Source organism: Hyperoodon ampullatus (genome assembly GCF_949752795.1).
Source record: "Hyperoodon ampullatus genome assembly, chromosome: 6".
In the NCBI taxonomy this organism is placed as follows: Eukaryota; Metazoa; Chordata; class Mammalia; order Artiodactyla; family Ziphiidae; genus Hyperoodon; species Hyperoodon ampullatus.
The window spans coordinates 9,799,445-9,819,636 of record NC_136919.1 but is presented as its reverse complement, the minus strand read 5'-3'; the positions used below and the strand labels follow the sequence as shown (position 1 = coordinate 9,819,636).

General features: G+C 40.8%; 1 protein-coding gene across 3 annotated transcripts in view; it reads left to right on the top strand.

Annotated features, from left to right (window-relative positions):
- PBX3 (PBX homeobox 3) overlaps window positions 1-19,906 on the top strand; it is a gene marked incomplete at its 5' end in the record, with an annotated part of 237,796 nt that extends 217,890 nt beyond the window's left edge. For 2 of the 3 annotated variants that reach the window (XM_079706078.1, XM_079706077.1), the window contains 4 exons: window positions 14,699-14,864; window positions 16,120-16,232; window positions 17,008-17,097; window positions 19,808-19,906. In XM_079706078.1, coding sequence (XP_079562204.1) covers window positions 14,699-14,864; window positions 16,120-16,232; window positions 17,008-17,097; window positions 19,808-19,900 — 462 coding nt within the window. In that variant the 3' untranslated portion in view covers window positions 19,901-19,906. The remainder of the gene's footprint in view (window positions 1-14,698; window positions 14,865-16,119; window positions 16,233-17,007; window positions 17,098-19,807) is intronic. The other variant, XM_079706079.1, reaches the window with a different exon arrangement.
- Between the last annotated feature and the right edge of the window lie 286 nt (window positions 19,907-20,192).

Here is a 20,192-nt window from a genome sequence, read left to right as displayed (position 1 = left end):
TCTCTCCACTTTGCCCTGTTCACCCCTATTGCTGCACTCTCCTCTGTGGCTCCGACACTGTACCCATCAACTGCAGAATACATACTCTTTTGAAGCACTTGCAGAACATTTTGAAAGTTAACTATATTTTGGGCCATAAAACACCTCTCAATAAATTTTAAATAATTTAAATTATAGAGTATGTTTTCTGAGTACAGTGAAATTAAACAAACAAAAAATCAGTAACAAAAAGATAAGTAGAAATTCCTGTGTTTGAAAATAAAGCACTGTATTTCTTAATAGTTCATGGGTTAATGAAGCCCCACTGTAAATTGGAAAATATTTTAACTGATAATGAAAATACACCTATCAAAATTCATGGTATGGGAGTTCGCTGGCAGTCTAGTGGTAAGGACTCCGTGCTTTCACTGCCAAGGGCCCGGGTTCAATCTCTGGTCAGGGAACTAAGGTCCCGCAAGCCGTGTGGTGTGGCCAAAAAAAAAAGAAAAAAAATTCATGGGATGCAGCTAAAGCCATGCTTAGAAGGAAATTTATAGCTTTAAATATTTATATATATGTGTGCATTTTAATACTATGTATATACAGTATACATATAGTAAGAGGGAAGGCTGAAAATCAGTGAGCTAACTGTCCATCTCAAGGTATTAAAGGACAATAAATTAAACCCAAATAAGTGTCAGGTAACTGGGTTGCAAATCAAGGGAGAGGGACTTCCCTGGTGGTCCAGTGGTTAGGACTTGGCATATTCATTGCCGTGGGCCAGGGTTTGATCCCTGGTGAGGGAACTAGGATCCTGAAAGCCATGCAGTACAGAAAAAAAAAAAAAATCAAGGGAGAGAAGTTCTCAAATACCGGTATAAATAGTTTCCTTTTCTCCCTCTTGACTTCTTAAAGTTATATGTTTAGACTCTTGCCCTCTGGATACAGCAGATTCTCTATCAAAACTAAGTGTCGGGCTTCCCTGGTGGCACAGTGGTTGAGAGTCCGCCTGCCGATGCAGGGGACACGGGTTCGTGCCCTGGTCCGGGAAGATGCCACATGCCGTGGAGCAGCTGGGCCCGTGAGCCATGGCCGCTGAGCCTGCGTGTCCGGAGCCTGTGCTCCGCAACGGGAGAGGCCACAACAGTGAAAGGCCCGCGTACTACAAAAAAAACAAAACAAAAAAAAACTAAGTGTCGTTCCTTGTGTTCCATTTAGGCAGTGGTACTATCCTTTAATACGACTTATTTTGAGAAATTGGGACTTTAACTCCAGATGACTGTACATTCAGTATAGGAAGTACAGAAACAGACTCCACTCTACCACTACTAAGTAGCAGTGTGACACTGAGCAAATCATTTAACCTGAAGTTCCCATTTTTTGACTTGTAAGATTAGGATAATGATAATTTCTTCAGAGGTTTGAAGGCTAAATGAAATGATGTATGTAGACTGCTATTACAGGGACTGGTATATCATGAGTGCTCAATAAATGCTAATTTTTCATGCATTCAACCAGAGTTTTCTTGCTGGGTATGTTGTATATATAGAGCCTCATAAAGTTCCAAAAGAAAGAGGGAACAGACACTCTGACCACCAGCAAACTAGTGTGCTAGCAGCCCCTAGCCCCTAGGTTTTCACAGGCTTTGTAAAGGTGAGAGCCAGAGTGGGCACAGGGTGGGGGTCGGGGGTGAGTGGGGTTGTGTCTGTTCTTACACTCTGAGTAGACCTACCCGAGGTGTATTCCTTACTCTAAAAATACCTATGGTTCTTTATAGTGAGAATTAATTGTGTGTGTTGAAAGGGTAGGACACCTTTTGAGGATAGGTATTCCTATTTTAAATAGATTCAGTGAAATTTTCTCGATTTTTAAAAAGAAAACTGGTGTGTGTATTTGGTAGGGAGAGGTATTTGAATAAATAAGGGTTTCTATGAAAGGCTTGACTATAGGATTTCTTTACATAGGACACTGAATACATTTTGATAATTTCAGTTACAGGAAGTAGATTTACATGAAATTTACCTGGACAAAAAGTCTGGTTCATTGTTTAAAGAGTGCTCTTGAGTTTTAATTCTGGGACGCTGATGTGTTGCCTTCGGAGATGGCTCTATCTCTCAGTGCAGCTGATGGGAGTCAGTTTCACAGCTGTGATGTCAGTGTTTCAAAATCTGTCAAAGAGGCTTTCCATGGAGGCCATAGAGGAACCTATTCAGTTGTACACCTAACACATTTTTTATTTTTTAATGAGAGAAGTAATTTTAAAGGAAAAAATCTTTAACTGAAAACATGCTTTGGGGTAATTTAGAACCACCCCTCAGCACGTGTTTTAGGGAGATGAACGGTGTCATTTGTTTTTTTGTGTACTGTGGCCGCGAGGCTGACGTTTTATGTACTTTTGCAGATGAGCCTCTTTGTGAATGTCACGAGCAGTTATCAGTCTATCATGTATAGAGTAGAAAGGGCAAAGCCAAACTATAAGGGTGTCAGTACATTATGGTAATAAAATTTTTCACAGCCTCAAATAAAAACAAATACAGTACTTGACAAGTGAATCTGTTTTAAATTATTTCAAATACTATGGAAACGGAATTTCTGTTTGTTTAGTTCTCTTATTAGAAGTGAATTGTGTTTCAAAAGTTGGTTTTCAAGTCAGTTGTTCAGAATTTGGAACTTACTTTCTAAAAAAAAATAAAATGGTCTGGATTATTGGGCTAGCTCACATTTTAACCATAAAGGAGCTGAAATATTTTACACTGAAAAAGTAGGCTATACTTTGGTAGCCCTAGCCATTTAATGCAATGGAAAATAAATAAAATCGAATAAACAATTTAAAACATTTATGAAGAATATTAAGAAAAAACAAGTTTTATTAGACAAGGCATAGTGGAAAAAGCACAGGAAAGGATGTGACCCTCAGGCAAACTACTCAGTTTTTACATCAGTTAAACTGGGTCTTTGTGAGGCTAAATGAGATAATAATGTGAAGTTCCTGGTACAGTGGCCGGCTCTAAATGAGCTCTCCGTAAGTGGCTGCTGTTATAAATATATGTACAGGTAGGATCCAAACCCAGGTTTCCTACAAATCCTAGGTCCACTGCCTTGTCCTGCACGTGGCTATGTTGCAGAAGCGAGGAGGGACATGGAGGCAGGGGTAGTGCTGTCAGCTGTTTGTGCACAACCCGCAGGTGCATGGCAGACAGGAGCTCTTGGTCAGATGTCACCCTCCTGGGAGGAAGTTTATGATGCTCAGGTGTGCAGGGGAGCAATCCCTTTTCCCTTCTCTCACTGCTGCTTAGTCCCCACTGCCAGAACCCTGCCAGCGCTGGGAGTAGGACAGGTTCTCCCAGAATCCAGAACTCCTGTGGAAAGGGTGTCCTGACCTTAGTGATGACAGGAAGCCAGCAAAACCTGTAGAGGGTTTTGTCGTTGCTCTTGTTGCTTGTTTGTTTTAAGAAAAGGGAGAGCTAACACTTACTCGGTGCCTAGTACATCCCAGGCTCTGTGCCTTTTTTTTTTTTTTTTTTTAACATGTTATCTCATTTGCTGTTCTCGACAGCCCTGTGGGGAGAAGGCATTGTTATCCCATCCTGTAGACCAGGAAAAGAGAACTTAGGTGATGTTGCTGGACTAAGGTAACACAGCTAGGAAATCAAAGAGTGGGGATTCACACTCAGGTCTGTCTGGCTCTGAAGTGCCCTTTGGGTTCTCAAGGGAATGCACACGTGTGGTTATCTACAGTGTGTCCAGCCTTTCTGTCCTTACGTAAACTTCACTGGATGTGCACCCTTGGGAGGGAGAGGAGTGGAATGAGATTTAGTTTATTAACACCATTAAATTTAAAAATTGAACAGTATCTGGCTTCCATCCCTCATTTCAAATTGAATCACATAATGGGGATGAAAACATATTGATTAGAGAGAAACTATTTATTAGAGGTAAAATTGTTTACAATGTAAATAAGCTACATGTTCCATTATACACAACTTGGCACTTCAACATTTCATAATCTGTTGCATTTAATTAGGCACAGTACATAAAGTATGCATCACAAGTAAACATGGGAAACACAGTAGCAAATTTTTCTGATTTGTGCTTTATAAATGTTCAGTTTGCTAATCTCATTCATGATGTTTTAGTGTTAGCTGCAGCTTTTCCAAACAAGTGCTGATCCTCTCCCTAACGTATTTTATGCAAGGAAGCAAAACTAAGAATGAACTCTAAAGTTCTGCACTTCTGCCTCTTAAAGATTAAGTCATTAAGTAATAATTTTTCTCTTTTATTTAACATTGTTATTAAAATGATAAATAAATGTAGTGATAGAATTTGAAATGTAAGATATAATTAATGCTAATTAATAAATTGGCTTTCAGTGACTGTAGAGACATTGTAGATGGTTTAGCTTTTTAATTTGAACATGGCATTTTTCTTAAAGGCAAAGCAATCTGGGAAACTTTAGTGGCTTGAGATTTACAAAGTGTCTGATTTTAATTATTTCAAGAATTTTCAGACCTGCCAACCCTGTCCTCCAGATAGAATACAGGAATGGGATTGCTGATTCCTGCAGCTGTGTGGGCCAGCATAGTGCCTGGCACTTAATACTCTTCAAGATTGTTAAATGACTTCCAAGTGCTTTTTTTTTTTAAGAAGATTGGTTACTTTTTTCACTGAAAAGTACCTTTTTCTAATTAGAAAAAAACCCAATACTTGCTTATCTGAAATCAATTTGGATAATACTTGAAAACACACAGGAAAACACAAAATTGGAAGTTACTTATAAACCTACTCTAAAAGATAATCACGTATTGGTACGTGTTTCCTAGTACTTTTTTGTATACATGCGTGTATGTGTATGTTTGCGTGTGCACACCTGTGTATGTCTATGTGTAAGTATTTTTAACCCCCCCAAATTCTCATGCTGTGTGCAGAGAAAAAAGAAGCCCTTTCCTCCTCTTTACAATATATTGCGAATATTTCCCACATATTGTTTTCTTCAACATTTTTAATCAATGATTATATTCCATTATATAGATGTGCTATAAATTAACTTCTCTTTTTACTATTGTAAATAGGACTGTGGTGAATCTCTTTGCACATATATCTCTAAATATTTCATCAAGATAAATTCTTAGTAATGCTGAGTCAAAGTATATGTATATCCATATTTGCTGGCATACTTTATGGAAAGATTATGCTAAATAATAAGTAAACTGTATCTATCCCTTTCTGTTTATTTCTTTAAATGTTTTTGATTTCCTGAAGCTGACAAATGTGTTCTTTGTTGAGCTCCAAAAGGTCACTGTGACACATCATTGTGATTGCCTGAGTGAGCCTTGTTTTTATAGCTGAAGGTCTTTACTAGATACACCCCATCCAAGGGGCTCCCACATGTACTCATACAAAGAAGTTAATGCAACTAGAATTAGCCTGCTCACTTAAGGGAGCAGTCTTGAACTCAGGTGCACATGCTTCACAAAGTGTAGCTGAAGATTTTCCAGAGGGTACAAGAGCATGCGTGGTTTTAAGGTTATCACTGGTCAGCTTTCCTTGTGTGTGTGTGTGTGTGTGTGTGTGTGTGTGTGTGTGTACTCCTTCCTGAAATCCACTTGCCTCAGAAAGCTGCTGTGGTAGTAGCTCATGTGGCTGTCCTTTGCCCTCTTCCCCTTTTCCACTTGTCCTTTTCGCAGTTTAGGAAACAGATAGTCCCACCCATTGCCCCAAAGTCTGAGACCCTCTCTGGTTCCCAGCAAGGGATTGTGTGAAATATTGGTGATAACCCAAACCTCCTTCAATCAGCACTTTATAACCCAGAACCCCTCTGATTAAGAAATGCATGTTAATTCTGTATTGAAGAATGTGTTCACAGTATTCAGTAGTATACAAATAATTTAGTGAATCAGAATTAAAGCAATGTTCCCCTCCAAAGTACTCTCAGTAACTTCATAAGGGGGAATTTCAATGCTGATAAATATAGAACTTTTAATAATAAAGTGTTGTTTCAACTATTAAAAAAAAAGAAATACATGTGTGATAAAACCTTACTTTTGATGGTCAAAATAAGTATTATTTATCAAAATAAGTATTAGTATTACTTTGATTAATTTTAGACTGTGATGATAGCTTAATCCAGAAGGATATGTTAGACATGTAGAGCATTATAATTATAGTAAATAAAGAGTTTAAAAACTTCAATTTCCATATATTACTTTTGTAGAGCATAAAAGTATATTGCATTAGGATAATATGGGAGGGAAATGAAATGGAAATGCGCTTCCAAAACAAAAGAGAACGCAGCATTTTTGACTATTAAAGAAAAACGAGTTTATATATTTTTAAAATGGATAGTGGGTATCAAATTGCTTTGCTATTTATATTTGGTTGGATACATTTTAAAGAATAGCATTACAGTTTTATTTTAAAAGGTCAACATTTATGACATACTGAAGTAACATTGTTTACAACTCTATAAACTTATAATGAAAAATTGTAGATGCCAACTTAAAAAATGTACAAAGGAGAAAAAAATGTGTGAGCAGATACCTGATTTTTTTCAACTTTTTTAGGCAGTATTCCAGCAAAAAGTGTGACATGGGACAGGCACCTAAATGGGAAGGCTGCCTCACCTGGCCTCAGGTGGCCTCACGGGAACGTTCCCCACTGTACTTCCTAGAAATCTCAGGCTCCCCTCCCTTAGTGAGCCCTGGCATGGTGGAGGTGGTGAGATCACCTGCAGAGCTCTTCTGGCTTTCCCTTGCCTGGAGCACTCTCCTCTTCTCTGTACCTTAGCCAGAGCCAGCCGGTCCCTCAGGTGCTTTAGGTCCCTCAGGCCTGGTACCCATGCCTCCTCCCTCTCTCTCAGCTCCCTCGTTCTCCACAATGAAAATATGCCTCACTTGTTAGACCTCCACCAGACATCACCTCTTGCAGAAACACTCCTTGATTCCCCCTTCCTCTTCTCGTTTAGAATGGTTTCTCCTTCCTCTTTCACTATAAAAGAGGGGTTCAGAAGTTAAGGGAAAAGGGAGTTAAGTTAGAAAGTAGAATGAGTCTCTGGAATCTTGGAGAGGTCCAGGTAGAGGGAGGCAGTGGCTTATGTGTTTGGCTTGTGTCAACAGAGCTTCTAGAGCTTTGTACCTCTGAAATACGGAGTCTCAATAAAAATACTGTTGAATTGAATTGAAGCTGAAGTCCAGTTCAGGTTTCACCTTACCTCTGAATTCTTTGATTTCCCAGATCTGCTGGGACTTCTCTCCTTCCAAATTCCTTGTGTACTTATAGTCTATTCTGTACAGCTTGGTGTGTCATCATCACCATCCTGAAATTTTTGTTAATTATTTTGAGTGTCTAGCATTGTTTTTATAACCAAATTGTAAATTCTAGGCAGGTAGAGGTACCTGTTTATTTTTTCATCTCCCCATGGCACCTACTGTAGCACTGGCCATAACAAATACTCAATAAACATATCCCAGTTCATTGTAAAAAAGGAAAAAAATTGATGGGGTGTCCTGGGGCTGAAGTATGGATATGTCACACTTCACTGTATGATTTTGGGCCACTTGTGTATAGTCTGGATCTCTTGATTCTTCATTGATAAAACATAGGTGGTAGTGATAGCTAATAATATCAGGTAATCACTATGGGCCAAAATCATTAATGTACCTAACATTTCTATGAGATACAAATAACATTTCTACTCTTATTGTTCTCACTGTATATGAGAGTAATATAAAGTATTAAAATAATCTGCCCAGGGTCACTCATAGTAAATGGCAGTGTGGCTTTGAAACCAGACCCTGAGTCCCAAGCATTTACCCATCATGTGATACTGCCCATATCTGATGTATCTACCTCAGTTAAAGATTCTAAGTGAGTAGAAGGTTCTGGGTATCTTTTTGAAAGAGGTAAAAAAGTGACACAAAAGTTGAATTTAGTTACATATTTGGAAAACATTTTTACTTTTTTCCCCAGCTTTATTGAGATATAACTGAAACAACATTGTTTAACGTATACAACGTGTTGATATGATACATTTTAAAATTGCCAAATAATTACTGCACAGTGTTAGTTACCACCTTCATCCCATCACATAGTTACCATTTCTTTTTCCTAGTGAGAACATTTAAGATGTACTCTTTTAGCAACATTCAAGTATGTGATACAGTATTATTAGGTATAATCAACCCCTGGTAACCTCCAGGGGTTTCTCTGAGTTTGTCTCTTTTAGATTCCACATTTTAAAACATTTTACTTTTTCCCAGTCCGTAGGTTATCTTTTCCTTTTGTTTATTGTTTCCTTTGCTGTGCAAAAGCTTATAGGTTTAATTAGGTCCCATTTGTTTATTTATTTTTGCTTATTAGGTCCCATTTGTTTATTTTTGTTTTTCTTTCTATTGCCTTGGGAGAGTGACCTAAGAAAACACTGGTACGATTTACGTCAAAGAAAGTTTTGCCTATGTTCTCTTCTAGGAGTTTTATGGTATCATGTCTTATATTTAAGTCTTTAAGCCATTTTGAGTTTATTTTTGTGTATGGTGTGAGGGTGTGTTCTAACTTCATTGATTTACATGTGGCTGTCCAACTTTCCCAACACCACTTGCTAAAGAGACTCTTTTCCCCATTGTATATTCTTGCCTCCTTTGTCAAAGATTAATTGTCCATAGATGTGTGGCTTTATTTCTAGGCTCTCTAGTCTATTCCACTGATCCATATGTCTGTTGTTGTGCCAGTGCCACAGTCTTTTGATTACTGTAGCTTTGTAGACAATAGTATTGTCTGAAGTCTGGGAGGGTTATGCCTCCTGCTTTGTTCTTTTTCCTACAGATTGCTTTGGAAATTCTGGGTCTTTTATGGTTCCATATAAATTTTAGGATTATTTGTTCTAGTTCTGTGAAAATGTCATGGGTAATCTGATAAGGATCACATTAAATCTGTAGATTGCCTTGGGTAGTATGGCTGTTTTAACAATATTAATTCTTCCAATCCAAGAGCATGGGATATCTTTCTATTTCTTTGAGTCATCTTCAGTTTCCTTTATTAATGTTTTGTGGTTCTCAGCATATAAATCTTTAACCTCCTTGGTCAGGTTTATACCTGGTTTTGTTTTTTGGGGGTTTTTTTTTAATGTGATTTTTTTTTTTTTTTTTTTTTTTTCGGTACACGGGCCTCTCACTGTTGTGGCCTCTCCCGTTGCGGAGCACAGGCTCCGGACGCGCAGGCTCAGCGGCCATGGCTCACGGGCCCAGCCGCTCCGTGGCATGTGGGATCTTCCCGGACCGGGGCACGAACCCGCGTCCCCTGCATCAGCAGGCGGACTCTCAACCACTGCGCCACCAGGGAAGCCCTGATGTGATTTTTAAAGGGATTGTTTGTTTACATTCCCTTTCTGATATTTCCTTGTTAGTGTGTGATGTGACCGACAAGGGCTTAATTTCCAAAATATACAACCAGCTCATACAATTCAATAACAAAAAAACAACCCAATTGAAAAATGAGCAGAAGACCTTAATAGACATTTCTCCGAAGAAGGCATATGGATGGTCAATAGGCACATGAAAAGATGCTCATCATCGCTAATTATTAAAGAAATGCAAATCAAAACTATAATGAGGTACCACCTCACACTGGTCAGAATGACCATCATTAAAAAGTCTACAAATAACAAATGTTGGAGAGGGTGTAGAGAAAAGGCAACCCTCTTACACTGTTGGTGGGAATGTAAATTGGTGCAGCCACTATGGAAAATAGTATGCAGGTTCCTCAAAAAAATAAAAAGTGTTACCATATGATCCAGCAGTCCCATTTCTGGGCATGTACCCAGACAAAACTATAATTCAAAAAGATACATGCACCCCTATGTTCATAGCAGCACTATTTACAATAGCCAAGACATGGAAACAACCTAAATGTCCATTAGCAGATGAATGGATAAAGATGTGGTGTGTATATATACAATGGATTATTACTCAGCCATAAGAAAGAATGAAATAATGCCATTTGCAGCAGTATGGATGGACCTAGAGATTACCATACTAAGCAAAGTCAGAAAGAGAAAGACAAATACCATACGATATCACTTATACGTGGGATCTAAAATATGACACAAATGAACATATCTCTGAAACAGAAACAGACTCATAGCTGAAGAGAACAGACTTGTGGTTGCCAAGGGGAAGGAGGGGTTAGGGAGGGAAGGATTGGGAGTTTGGGATCAGCAGATGCAAACTAGTATATATAAACAACAAGGTCCTGCTGTATAGCACAGGGAACTATATTGGAACCATAATAAACCATAATAGAAAAGAATATGAGAAAGGATATATATATGTATGTATGACTGAACCACTTTGCTGTACAGCAGAAATTAACACAACATTGTCAGTCAATTATACTTCAGTAAAATATTTTTTTAAAAGAAAGAAAGAAAAACATTTTACTTTTTAAAGGCAGTTGGCAGTCTGCAGCCGAATTGAGTCAGGGGAAATGCATGGCTATAGTAATTGGGAGAGAACAGAAGCTTTTCCAGCCACTTCTTGGCCTTGCAGAAGGGCTCCAGAAAATCACCAGCCTGCAAAATGTTCACTACTCATTTCCCTGATTGCCAAAGGCGTACAGTCTGGGAGCTGGTAGCAATGAACGTCAGTAGGAGGAGGAGAGTACTTGGGTTTTTATTCTCGTTTTTAAATCTTAAAATTCTTGCCTGGCCCTTTGCCTTCTGCACAGTCCAGAGTCATGAATCCTTGATATGTGGCTCAAAAGAGAAGCACAGGACAGTATATTCCCCTTTTCTCCACCAATTTTCTCTTTGTGTTTCTATTCTGGGACCAGTGTACAGACCATTCAATTCAGAGAGAGAGCAAGCTCTGCTCTCCTTTGAGCCAGTGTGTACAGCCTGGCTCCACTGTGAGCCCTGTGTAGGAGAGGGCCACGTGTGCTCTGTAGCTTTTGGTGCTTCCAGCTGGGTGACTTTTGCAATTGTATCCATCTGATTTTGAAATGTGAAAAAAACTCCTGAACTTAGGTGTCGATTTATACAGTAATTACACCGATCTCAGTTGCAGCAGTGTGGTCTTAATAGCTGATTGCTGCAATATCCAAATCTGTGATATCAGAATGTGATGTGCATATTTTAATTTGAGAAATAGTTTAACATTTTTAGATATTCATTTAGATGTGGTTATGCAGGTTAAACATAACGTATGATCACTGCTTCTTTCATTGCTTCCAATTAAACCTTGCTTGTTAGTTTAACCTCTAGGTAATCCCATCAAACAATTGATGTCAAGGAAACACTGCCCACAGTAGCTTCGGATGAGTGGCCATTAATTTTAATTGCCTTGATATTAAAGATTAAGAAGTATTGGGACTAGCAGAATAGAAACGATCTGATGTCAAGCAAATCCACTTGCTAAAGCTTCCCCAGGCTGCTGGTGATATTAAAATTTTACTGTGAGAATTAAATAAACCTGTATTAGTGATGACTATTGTTTGATTGGTCCAGGGGTATGCATAAACACAGAATTCTTACATATCTGGAGATGAGACCTTTGATGGTATAGAGATTCCTCAATTATGAAACCGTTAATAAAACTGTAATCAGATTTTCCAGGCTAGGTTTCATTAATGTATTATAGCTTCTCTGATTGTCAAGGTAATATTAACTACAAAGTACAGAATCCAACAGAGAATTGTTTAGAAAAAGAGAATTCTAAGATGGCCTTACTTGCTAAATTCAGAGTTGGGGAATTTTCATTATTTATGCTTAAGAAATTCCAAATTCCCTCTCAACCAGGAATATCTCCCTTTGCACTATAGATACATTCAATATTTAACTCTTTCAGAGGCCTGACAGTCTTATTAATCAGACAACCTAGAGTGATATATATTGAAGGAGGTTTTTGTGAGCTGGCTCGCTAGGTCTGCCTCCTGAGCTGAGGACATGCTTGTGACAAGTGAGTTGGGGGCTATGAGAACTTGCTTTAACAAGCATAACCAGAGCGAATGCCTTTGGGGTCATTTTACAGTCTTAATTCAGAACTTTTATTTTTAGAGTCATATAATTCTGCTCTGGGAATGGATCCTAAAGGTCACTGAGGCTGCCTTCTCCTGGTGCAGAAATCCCTCCCAGAGCATCTGCCTCCATGCTCTTGGAGGCCTGGGCCCCACATCAGCATCATCTCGGCTTCTCCCTCTCCCCTGCCCTCCACAGTGAGTCAGTGGCCAAATTCTGCCTATTCTAGTCCTCTTCCATGACCTCTGCCCTCTCCACAACTCCTGTTCTGCCGGGCTCAGGTCCTCCTCACCTCCTCACCTGTGTGCCCTCCTGACTCTTCCTCCCCCACCACGTCCCACACAGTTATCCCACGCACCTGCCCCACGCACATGGGGCTGAAAGAAGGGAGGGCAGAGGAGGCCGATGGCAGAGTGGAGTTGGGTCCCTCAGGGCTGTTTGAGAGCCTAATATTGTGACAGTCTAGATGTTGGAACTAAGGCCCATGAGTGGAAATGGAAGGGAACTGGATCTTAGTTCTGAATAGAGAGCTGTGTATCCATCAGAACTATCAAACGGTGGAATCAGGGACTTTGTGATGTGGCGAATACCACGTCTCTGGCGGTGGAGATGCCATGCACATGAAGAGAAAATGGAGATGGAGGCGCAGGTTTAAAGGACACATGAATTCTCTTTTAGACCTGTTGAGTTGCAGGTTGTGGCAGAACATTTCTAAGGAAATGTCTTAAAAATTGAGAACTGAAATTCTTCATAGAAGTTAGGGATAGAGATGGGAATCTGGGAGTCATTCACAGAGACAATGGTTGAAATCATGAATAGAGATAAGATTGCTCAAGGAGAAAGAAGAGAGCCAAGAGCTGAGTAATGGAGAAAGTGCGCATGTGCACACACACACATATACACACACACACACAAACACACCCTTGGTGTGTCAGGGAAGGAGAAGCAGGAGCATAATGTCACAGAAACCATGTAAAGAAAGCGCTTTAAGAAGGAGCTGGAGGTGGCGGGGAGGTAATTACAAGTATCAGATGCTGCTGAGAGGTCAAACAAGTTGCCGAGAGAGAAGGCCATTGGATTTGGGACAGGTATGATGCCTGTGACCACCTCAGTCAGTCACCTGGTCCTGGAGATTGTTAAGATTGTTACATGAGAAAACGTATGCAAAGGGCTCTGTGTAATGCTCAGTGCAAAGGAGTTGCTCATTAAATAGTTACTATTACCACCACTATTTGAAATGAAGGAAGGCAGGGGCACGCCTAATCCTTCATTGGGTCGGGGAGTTGTGCGGGGGGATGATAGTGGAACAGAAACAGCTAGGAAGGCCTGATCTGCAGCGTATTTGCTTCCTGATGAGTTTTGGCTTGTTGCTGTCTGAACCTGTGTTCATGGTGGCTGCACAGGTCTTCAGCTAGTGTGCTAGCCTGTGTGTGTGGCACATATGTGCACACAGTGACCACCCCCACCCCCCCAGGATGGGACAGTGTGTGGGCTGCTGCAGGCCAGCATTGTCTTCCTCGTGTGGCTCCCTTGCCAGGGCTCTCCAGCTTTCCCTGAACGGATGAGTGCCATAGTTTGAAGAATGAGAGTTCTATTTCCAAAGCAATTAAAGACTTGGCAGAGATGGTCAACTAGCATGCCCATTGGTGTAAATTGGGTTGGAGGGCTTATACCATTCCTTATTTTCCCTCAGGGTCCCTAAATAGCTGTTCAGGATGAAACAGTGACCCACCCTGCCTGATACCACAGCAACATGCCCCTTTGACACATTATTAAGAAATTATTAAAAAGTGTTTTTAAACTGTTACTTTAACAAAAGAGAGGTCAGAGCCTTTTATATAGCAGGTGGGTACCTATTCATAAATTGCTGTGTGGGTTTTAGCTTCTTCTTTATATAGCTCAGCTCCCAGGTGCCTGAACACTCAATGTAACTACAGGCAGTGAGTCTTGGGCTGAAGTTTCGCTGTCAATGAAATGTGATGAAATCTGCCTGTTGCCAAGATCCTCCTTAGAAATCTCTTCCATTTGCACTGGTTGACAACATAAGTAGTTTGCAAAAGAAATAAGTATGTTCTACCTGATGAAATCAGCCACTGATTCTGTATTTGCATTTGACCTTATTGGAATTGCTTGAGTTTTCACGTTGTGACCTTCTCACATGTTAACTGGCACAACTTGAGCAGCCATCTTGGCAGACATACAGTATCTTCTAAGGCAGGAGACAAAGGGGTTTTTCATCCATTATTAATTGATGTTACTCTTTTTAGCACACCAAACATGATTTTACTGTACAGCTGCCAAAATTGTTCCAGACCCCAAAAGAATAAGTCATTCTTTCACAAGCATTTCATATTATTTACCTAACTTAACAAATGTTTCCTTTAGTTTTTCAGCTCCTTTTCAGGGGAGTAGTCATTTATATATTATTTGGTATACACCAATTGACTATTTTTTATGAACAGCGCTCCCAGCCATTTTAGTGTTACTGGGGCCAACTCCAAGAAGTGGTCTTATTCCAAGAGTGTTGAGAGGTTTGCCAAAAGAGCAAGTGAGCCTCTGCACCATTCTGCCTCATCCCCAGGGTGTGATCACAGGCTAGGAATTGAGTGTCTTCCAAGGTCTCCCTTTGGTGTCCTACAGTTATTATTGGAAGTTTGATTTTTGTTCCTCTCTTTGAACCTCGCTTCCCCTTACTCATATCCCTGTGGTTTGTAGGTATCCAACTGGTTTGGCAACAAACGAATCAGGTACAAGAAGAATATTGGCAAGTTTCAGGAAGAAGCCAATCTCTACGCTGCAAAGACAGCCGTGACAGCTGCACACGCAGTGGCCGCAGCCGTGCAGAACAACCAGACCAACTCGCCCACCACGCCAAATTCTGGTGCGTACGGACGCTCACTCCCTACTCAGCTCAGCCTTATGCCACAAAGCCCTGTCCCACAGACCAGGAAACAAGAGCCATACCGGGGACACAGTGGACTTATAAAGGAAGATTTATATTAAAATGCAGACTTGTTCTTGGGGTGGGTGAATGAGTGGATGGCCAGAGCCTGTAAGCCCACTATTCACAGTGAGTGCCACTCCGTACTGTTAGATTCTGGAACTTTCACACTTAGCAGTGTTTTTAATTCAGCAGTTAAGCAAAGTGCTATCACTAACCATTATTTTAACTATATTGTTCCATGTGTCATTTTAAAATCAATAGTGGTCTGTCAAAGAACGAGTGAAATAGAAGTGGGAAATTTACCTGTTGCTGTGAGTAATGAAGCTGGTATGTTGGGGTTAGGACAGCAGGGCTTTCTACCTGATGTAGCTGCAGAGTCGAGTCTGCTGTCCTTACATCTCCTTAGCACCTGTGCGGACTTGGTAGCCTCAGCACGTGGTTAGCTGATCAGGACGTGGTTAGCCGTGAGGGGTATGGTATTTAACACATGGATGCAGTATCTTGGCTGCTCATACAATACATTTTGGCCAGACTTTATGTGGCATTTTTTGATGGAGTTGGAAACATCTTAAAATTAGAGGGAACTTGAGTAGCAGTGAAAGATGTGCGGCTAGTCCAAACAGATGGACTTGAGAAGCAATTCAAGGGACTTTTCTAAGGAGATAGTTTAAATATATCTTTAAAAATTCAGAAAGTGAGGGGTTTTTTTGTTTGTTTCGTTTTGTTGTCTTCTTCCCCCCACCCCCCAAGCTCTTTTTAATGGAGCGTGGAAACTGATGAAAGTTAGGCAGAATGTATGGCTTAGAAAGAGCTTCAGAAAAATGTTTCTTCTCTGGGTAATTGTCCACCATGACAGTTAGTGATGGTGAAGAGCTCACTTAATGACCAAGTCCTGGAGATAAATGAAAACAAGGGGATGGTTCCAGGCCAGCTGCTGGGTGTTTTTCTGTTTGTTTTGATTCTCTCTTTCTTTCGTATGTGGGCTTCCCCACTGATAGGACTTTCCTAGATGCAAAATGAATCACAGGACCTAAGTCCTTGGAGTTATTCTCCGTCCTTTTAGATCTAGAAATGCTTTATGTTGTACACAGCCTTTCCCTTCTGTACCTTTTCTCCTTTCCCTGCCTCTAGGTCTTTGAGGATTATGTGTGTAGCTCTCTGTTATTCAGCTACTTAACTCTTTCCTTTCCAGGTTCTTCTGGTTCTTTTAACCTCCCAAATTCTGGGGACATGTTCATGAACATGCAGAGTCTGAATGGGGATTCTTACCAAGGGTCCCAAGTCGGAGCCAATGTGCAATCACAGGTAGGAGAAATGCCCCAGCTGGGGCCTTTCTAGCAGGGTAGGGTTTGGGCTCAAAACTCCTGACTCTCAACCCGTGGAAGTGGTCTGCACACCGTGCAGACCCTGTGCTGGGTGCTTCCGGACGTTACCATCTGCCCCACCATTTAATTTAATGAGAAGTCAAGTGAACAGTGACTTTGGATGATTCAAACCTGATAAACTTTGTGAATGCATTCGGCTCTGGCTTGAGCTCATGGAGAGGGGTTGGGTGCATATTACTTTTGTAACAAAGTAGAAGAGAAAAATTGTGTGTGCCAGTGTGTGTATGCTTTTAAAATATATTACTGTTTCATTTCTGTATTTATTTTTTTAAGTCAGAATACAAAAACCTGAGTTCTTAAAGTATATTCCAGGTTCACCTCTTTTTCTCATCCTCTTACTGGAAAGCAGCTACTTGTTTTTATGCACGTGGGAGTGTGTGCGTGTGTGAGAGGGCGAGCCAGTATACATATTTATAAGTAGTTTCACCCACAGCCATGCTCATTTGGCTGGTGTAGATGCAAAGTTTGCATGGCCATGAAGATGTTGTTGTTTGGCTGGCATGAAAAACAAAGATGTGCGAGTTTAAATATGCAAAGAATTGTTGAAATTCTGCCAGTCACATTTGATTGATAAATTTGTCTTTCATTCAAGATGCTAAACCCTCGTGGCACACATAATTCAAATTGTTTCCTTTTGTAAGTAATGATGTTTTAATAGATTTGGGATGATGAATTTTGTTTTGTCTCACTTCTAGGTGGATACCCTCCGTCATGTTATCAATCAGACGGGAGGCTACAGTGATGGCCTTGGAGGAAACTCACTGTACAGTCCACATAATTTAAACGTGAGTACTCTGGGGAACCAGATTTGAAGAGCTGTAGGAGCAGCGTCAGGTAAACAGTGGCTAATAAATAAATTAATGGCCATTTTACTTGGCTTCTCATCTTTTTGGCAGGTGGGGAAGGTAGCATTTTTAGTGTACTTTTATTTTATGAACCTAAACCCTGATGTTACCTTCATGCCATTAGAAGTCCTCACAGAGGCCCAGGGTGGCTGGCATTCTGTCATCAATAGAGACTTAAGCATCAGCCCATTAAGATGCCATCTCCCACTGGCCGTGCTGTGTTCCAGGGAGATGGTGAAAAACAGGTCATTTATCTTAGACTCGAGCGGCAGGAAAAACTCCCAAACACAGCTCAGGTGACGGGGAGGAGGGCCCCAGACAGATCAACAAACCAAGCTAAACAAAGACTCCTGTTCTTAAGAGGAACTTGCTGTATTGTCAATGTGGGATGCAAAACACGTGCAGGATTTTCCACGGCCTCTCAGTTGTTAAGTACGGGGGAAATAATTTTAACTTTAGTAACCAGTTGACCAAGAACTTCACTTTCCCCCCACCCTGACATGGATGGAAAATAGCAAATGCACAGCACCTAAAGGGGAGCTGCGGGGACTGGGTCCCCAGGGTGGAGTGGTGGACAGAATCTGGGACTCCAGACTAGGGAGGAAATGAACTGCCCAACACATGGTAGTAAGAGTCAGAAAGAAAACAGACAGAAGTCTCCTTTTTGGGGGCCTAGCTTTCTATGAGAGTAAATATTAATGATTTAAAAAGTGATTGAGGATGTTCAATTGTAAAAGGAAAACAGGACCATTAAATACTCAAATCTTTTACATTTGAAATGTCAAATCTTTCTTTTTGGGTTTATAAATAACTCGTAATAACCCACAACAAACCATATAAAAAGCCTTTTAGTTGCATTTCTCCTTTTTCATTTAAGTGTTTTGAAATGCTTCAGAGAATGTGCGATATCCTTATCAACATGATAAAATATGAAACTGTGATTGCCTGCAGCATTTTACAGACATGAATTCCATCTTCGCTGATGAGGCTTGATAAGGCGCTGTTGTATAATACAGTGCATAATCTCAAACCACCAGAGTAAGGATTAATTTATTTTGAAAAAAAGAATGCTTGCTGACAACCTCTCCTCCAGCTGCCACGCTGGGTAAAAATATTGTACATTTGTTGTTTATAAATTTGGATAAAAGAGGAATGATGTTTACTTCAGATGGAATATCTTTAGACTTGTATCTGCGTAAGAGTTTTTCTTTTTCTAAGTAGATTTTCATACCTGAGGGGTGAGAACAGCTTACCTATTAGATAGAGGAGAGGATTTCTTCGAGTCCACACAAACACACACGCGCTTGTCACCATCCAACCTGCACAGCTGAGACTTTGAAGATCAACCGCCATAGCTTTATTTTTTTTCCTAACCTGGATTTAATACACCTAAAGCCTGGAAAATCCTTCTCCCCTCGGCTCTGGTCATCTCTGTGTGGTTGTTTGGTCCCTCTCTCTCCCCCTCCCCACCATTTCTCTGTGGACCTAGAGGGAGGAAAGGTGCTTTATATGCAGGACTGTGCAGTCAAGCCGAAGACAGGGTTCCCTAAGAACAGCATATTGGGAGAAGGAAAAATTCCCAGCCCCAGGCTGGGCAAGGAGTCTCAGTAGCCTAGCAGCGCAGGCCTAAAAAGAAGACATTTTGGATGGACTCGTAGAACAAGTTGCAGATGGATGTGAGGGAGTCAGGGGGACCTTCTGCCCCTCATTGGCACTGGTGTGGGAGGTGTAGGTCTGGGGCGGCACAGCACAAGGCTGGTCTGTGCCGCGGGTGGCAGAGAGCTCACCTCGCCTTCTCTCCAGAAAGGCCCGCCCCGTCACTTCCACTCAGTGTTCCCCAACTCACAAGCCCAGCACCTCCCTCTTCTTGACTGACATAAAAATATGTAGCGACAAGCTGTCTGCCACAGCAGAAATCTGATCAGACATTGATTTCAGCAATTGCCTCTATAGGCCAAGACATAAGGCAAATTTGTTTCTGAGCACTGTTACTGTGGATGCGGGTCTGAGGCAGGAAGGGCCAGTGGCATGTGAAGAGCGGTAGCAACATCCCGAATAGGAGCCCCAGTTACAGATAATTGGAATCCGGATTTGAATAGTGTGTGCTCCTCCACAGTTCATGCATTTTCATTCTGCAAGGTCCTATTTGGAGGGAAATTCTGGCCTTCATTTTCCAAGGGTTATAGTAGCTGGCTGTCAGTCTTGTATAGAAAAGGGGCCGGGGGGTGGAGGGGCTTCTTCTCTATGGAAACGAGGATTAAGCTGGGTTGAAGTTTATACTTTGTGGAGCCCAAGGTCTTGCCAAAGCATTGCATTGAGCTTCTCCACTGCTCGCTTCTTATAAGATTTTTTTTCAAGTCACTTGATTTTTATCAGCAAATCAAAGGCCGAGCTTCGTGCCAGCTTGAGACCAGCTGAAGCCCTCCTTCAGCCTGCTGATTTGTTGCCAAGTCTTTACTTGGTAGGATGGATTTGTTTTACATGCATTTAATCCCACTTTAACACATGCTTCAAACTCCTGCCAAAGTGGGTTTAGAAAATACATTTTGCTAATGCATCTTTGCTCTCATGTTGTCATCGGGGTATTTTCAATTGGGGAGGAGAATTAATATGTAGACGTGCACCCGTTGAACTGTGCTTCTCCTTTCAGGCTAATGGAGGCTGGCAGGACGCAACAACTCCATCTTCTGTGACTTCTCCTACAGAAGGCCCAGGAAGTGTGCACTCTGATACCTCTAACTAATCTCTGGCAACACTTTTCCCTGAGCTGACATGCCTTGATAAGTGCATTCAGAGCAATAGGAGGAAAAGGAAAGCGTTTTTGTAGCCCACCATCTACAGCTTTACTGTAAAACCTTGTCTTATTAGAGAACTTGGTAAATCTGTTTTTTAAGGAATCATAATCATTTGTATTTATACTTAAAAACACACAATGTTAAAAAAGCACTTTATCCAATTAGGCCAAGATTTAACATTGTTGACAGTCCTGTAGCTATTTTATCATAATTTATTATCAATATTTTACATTAATGGTT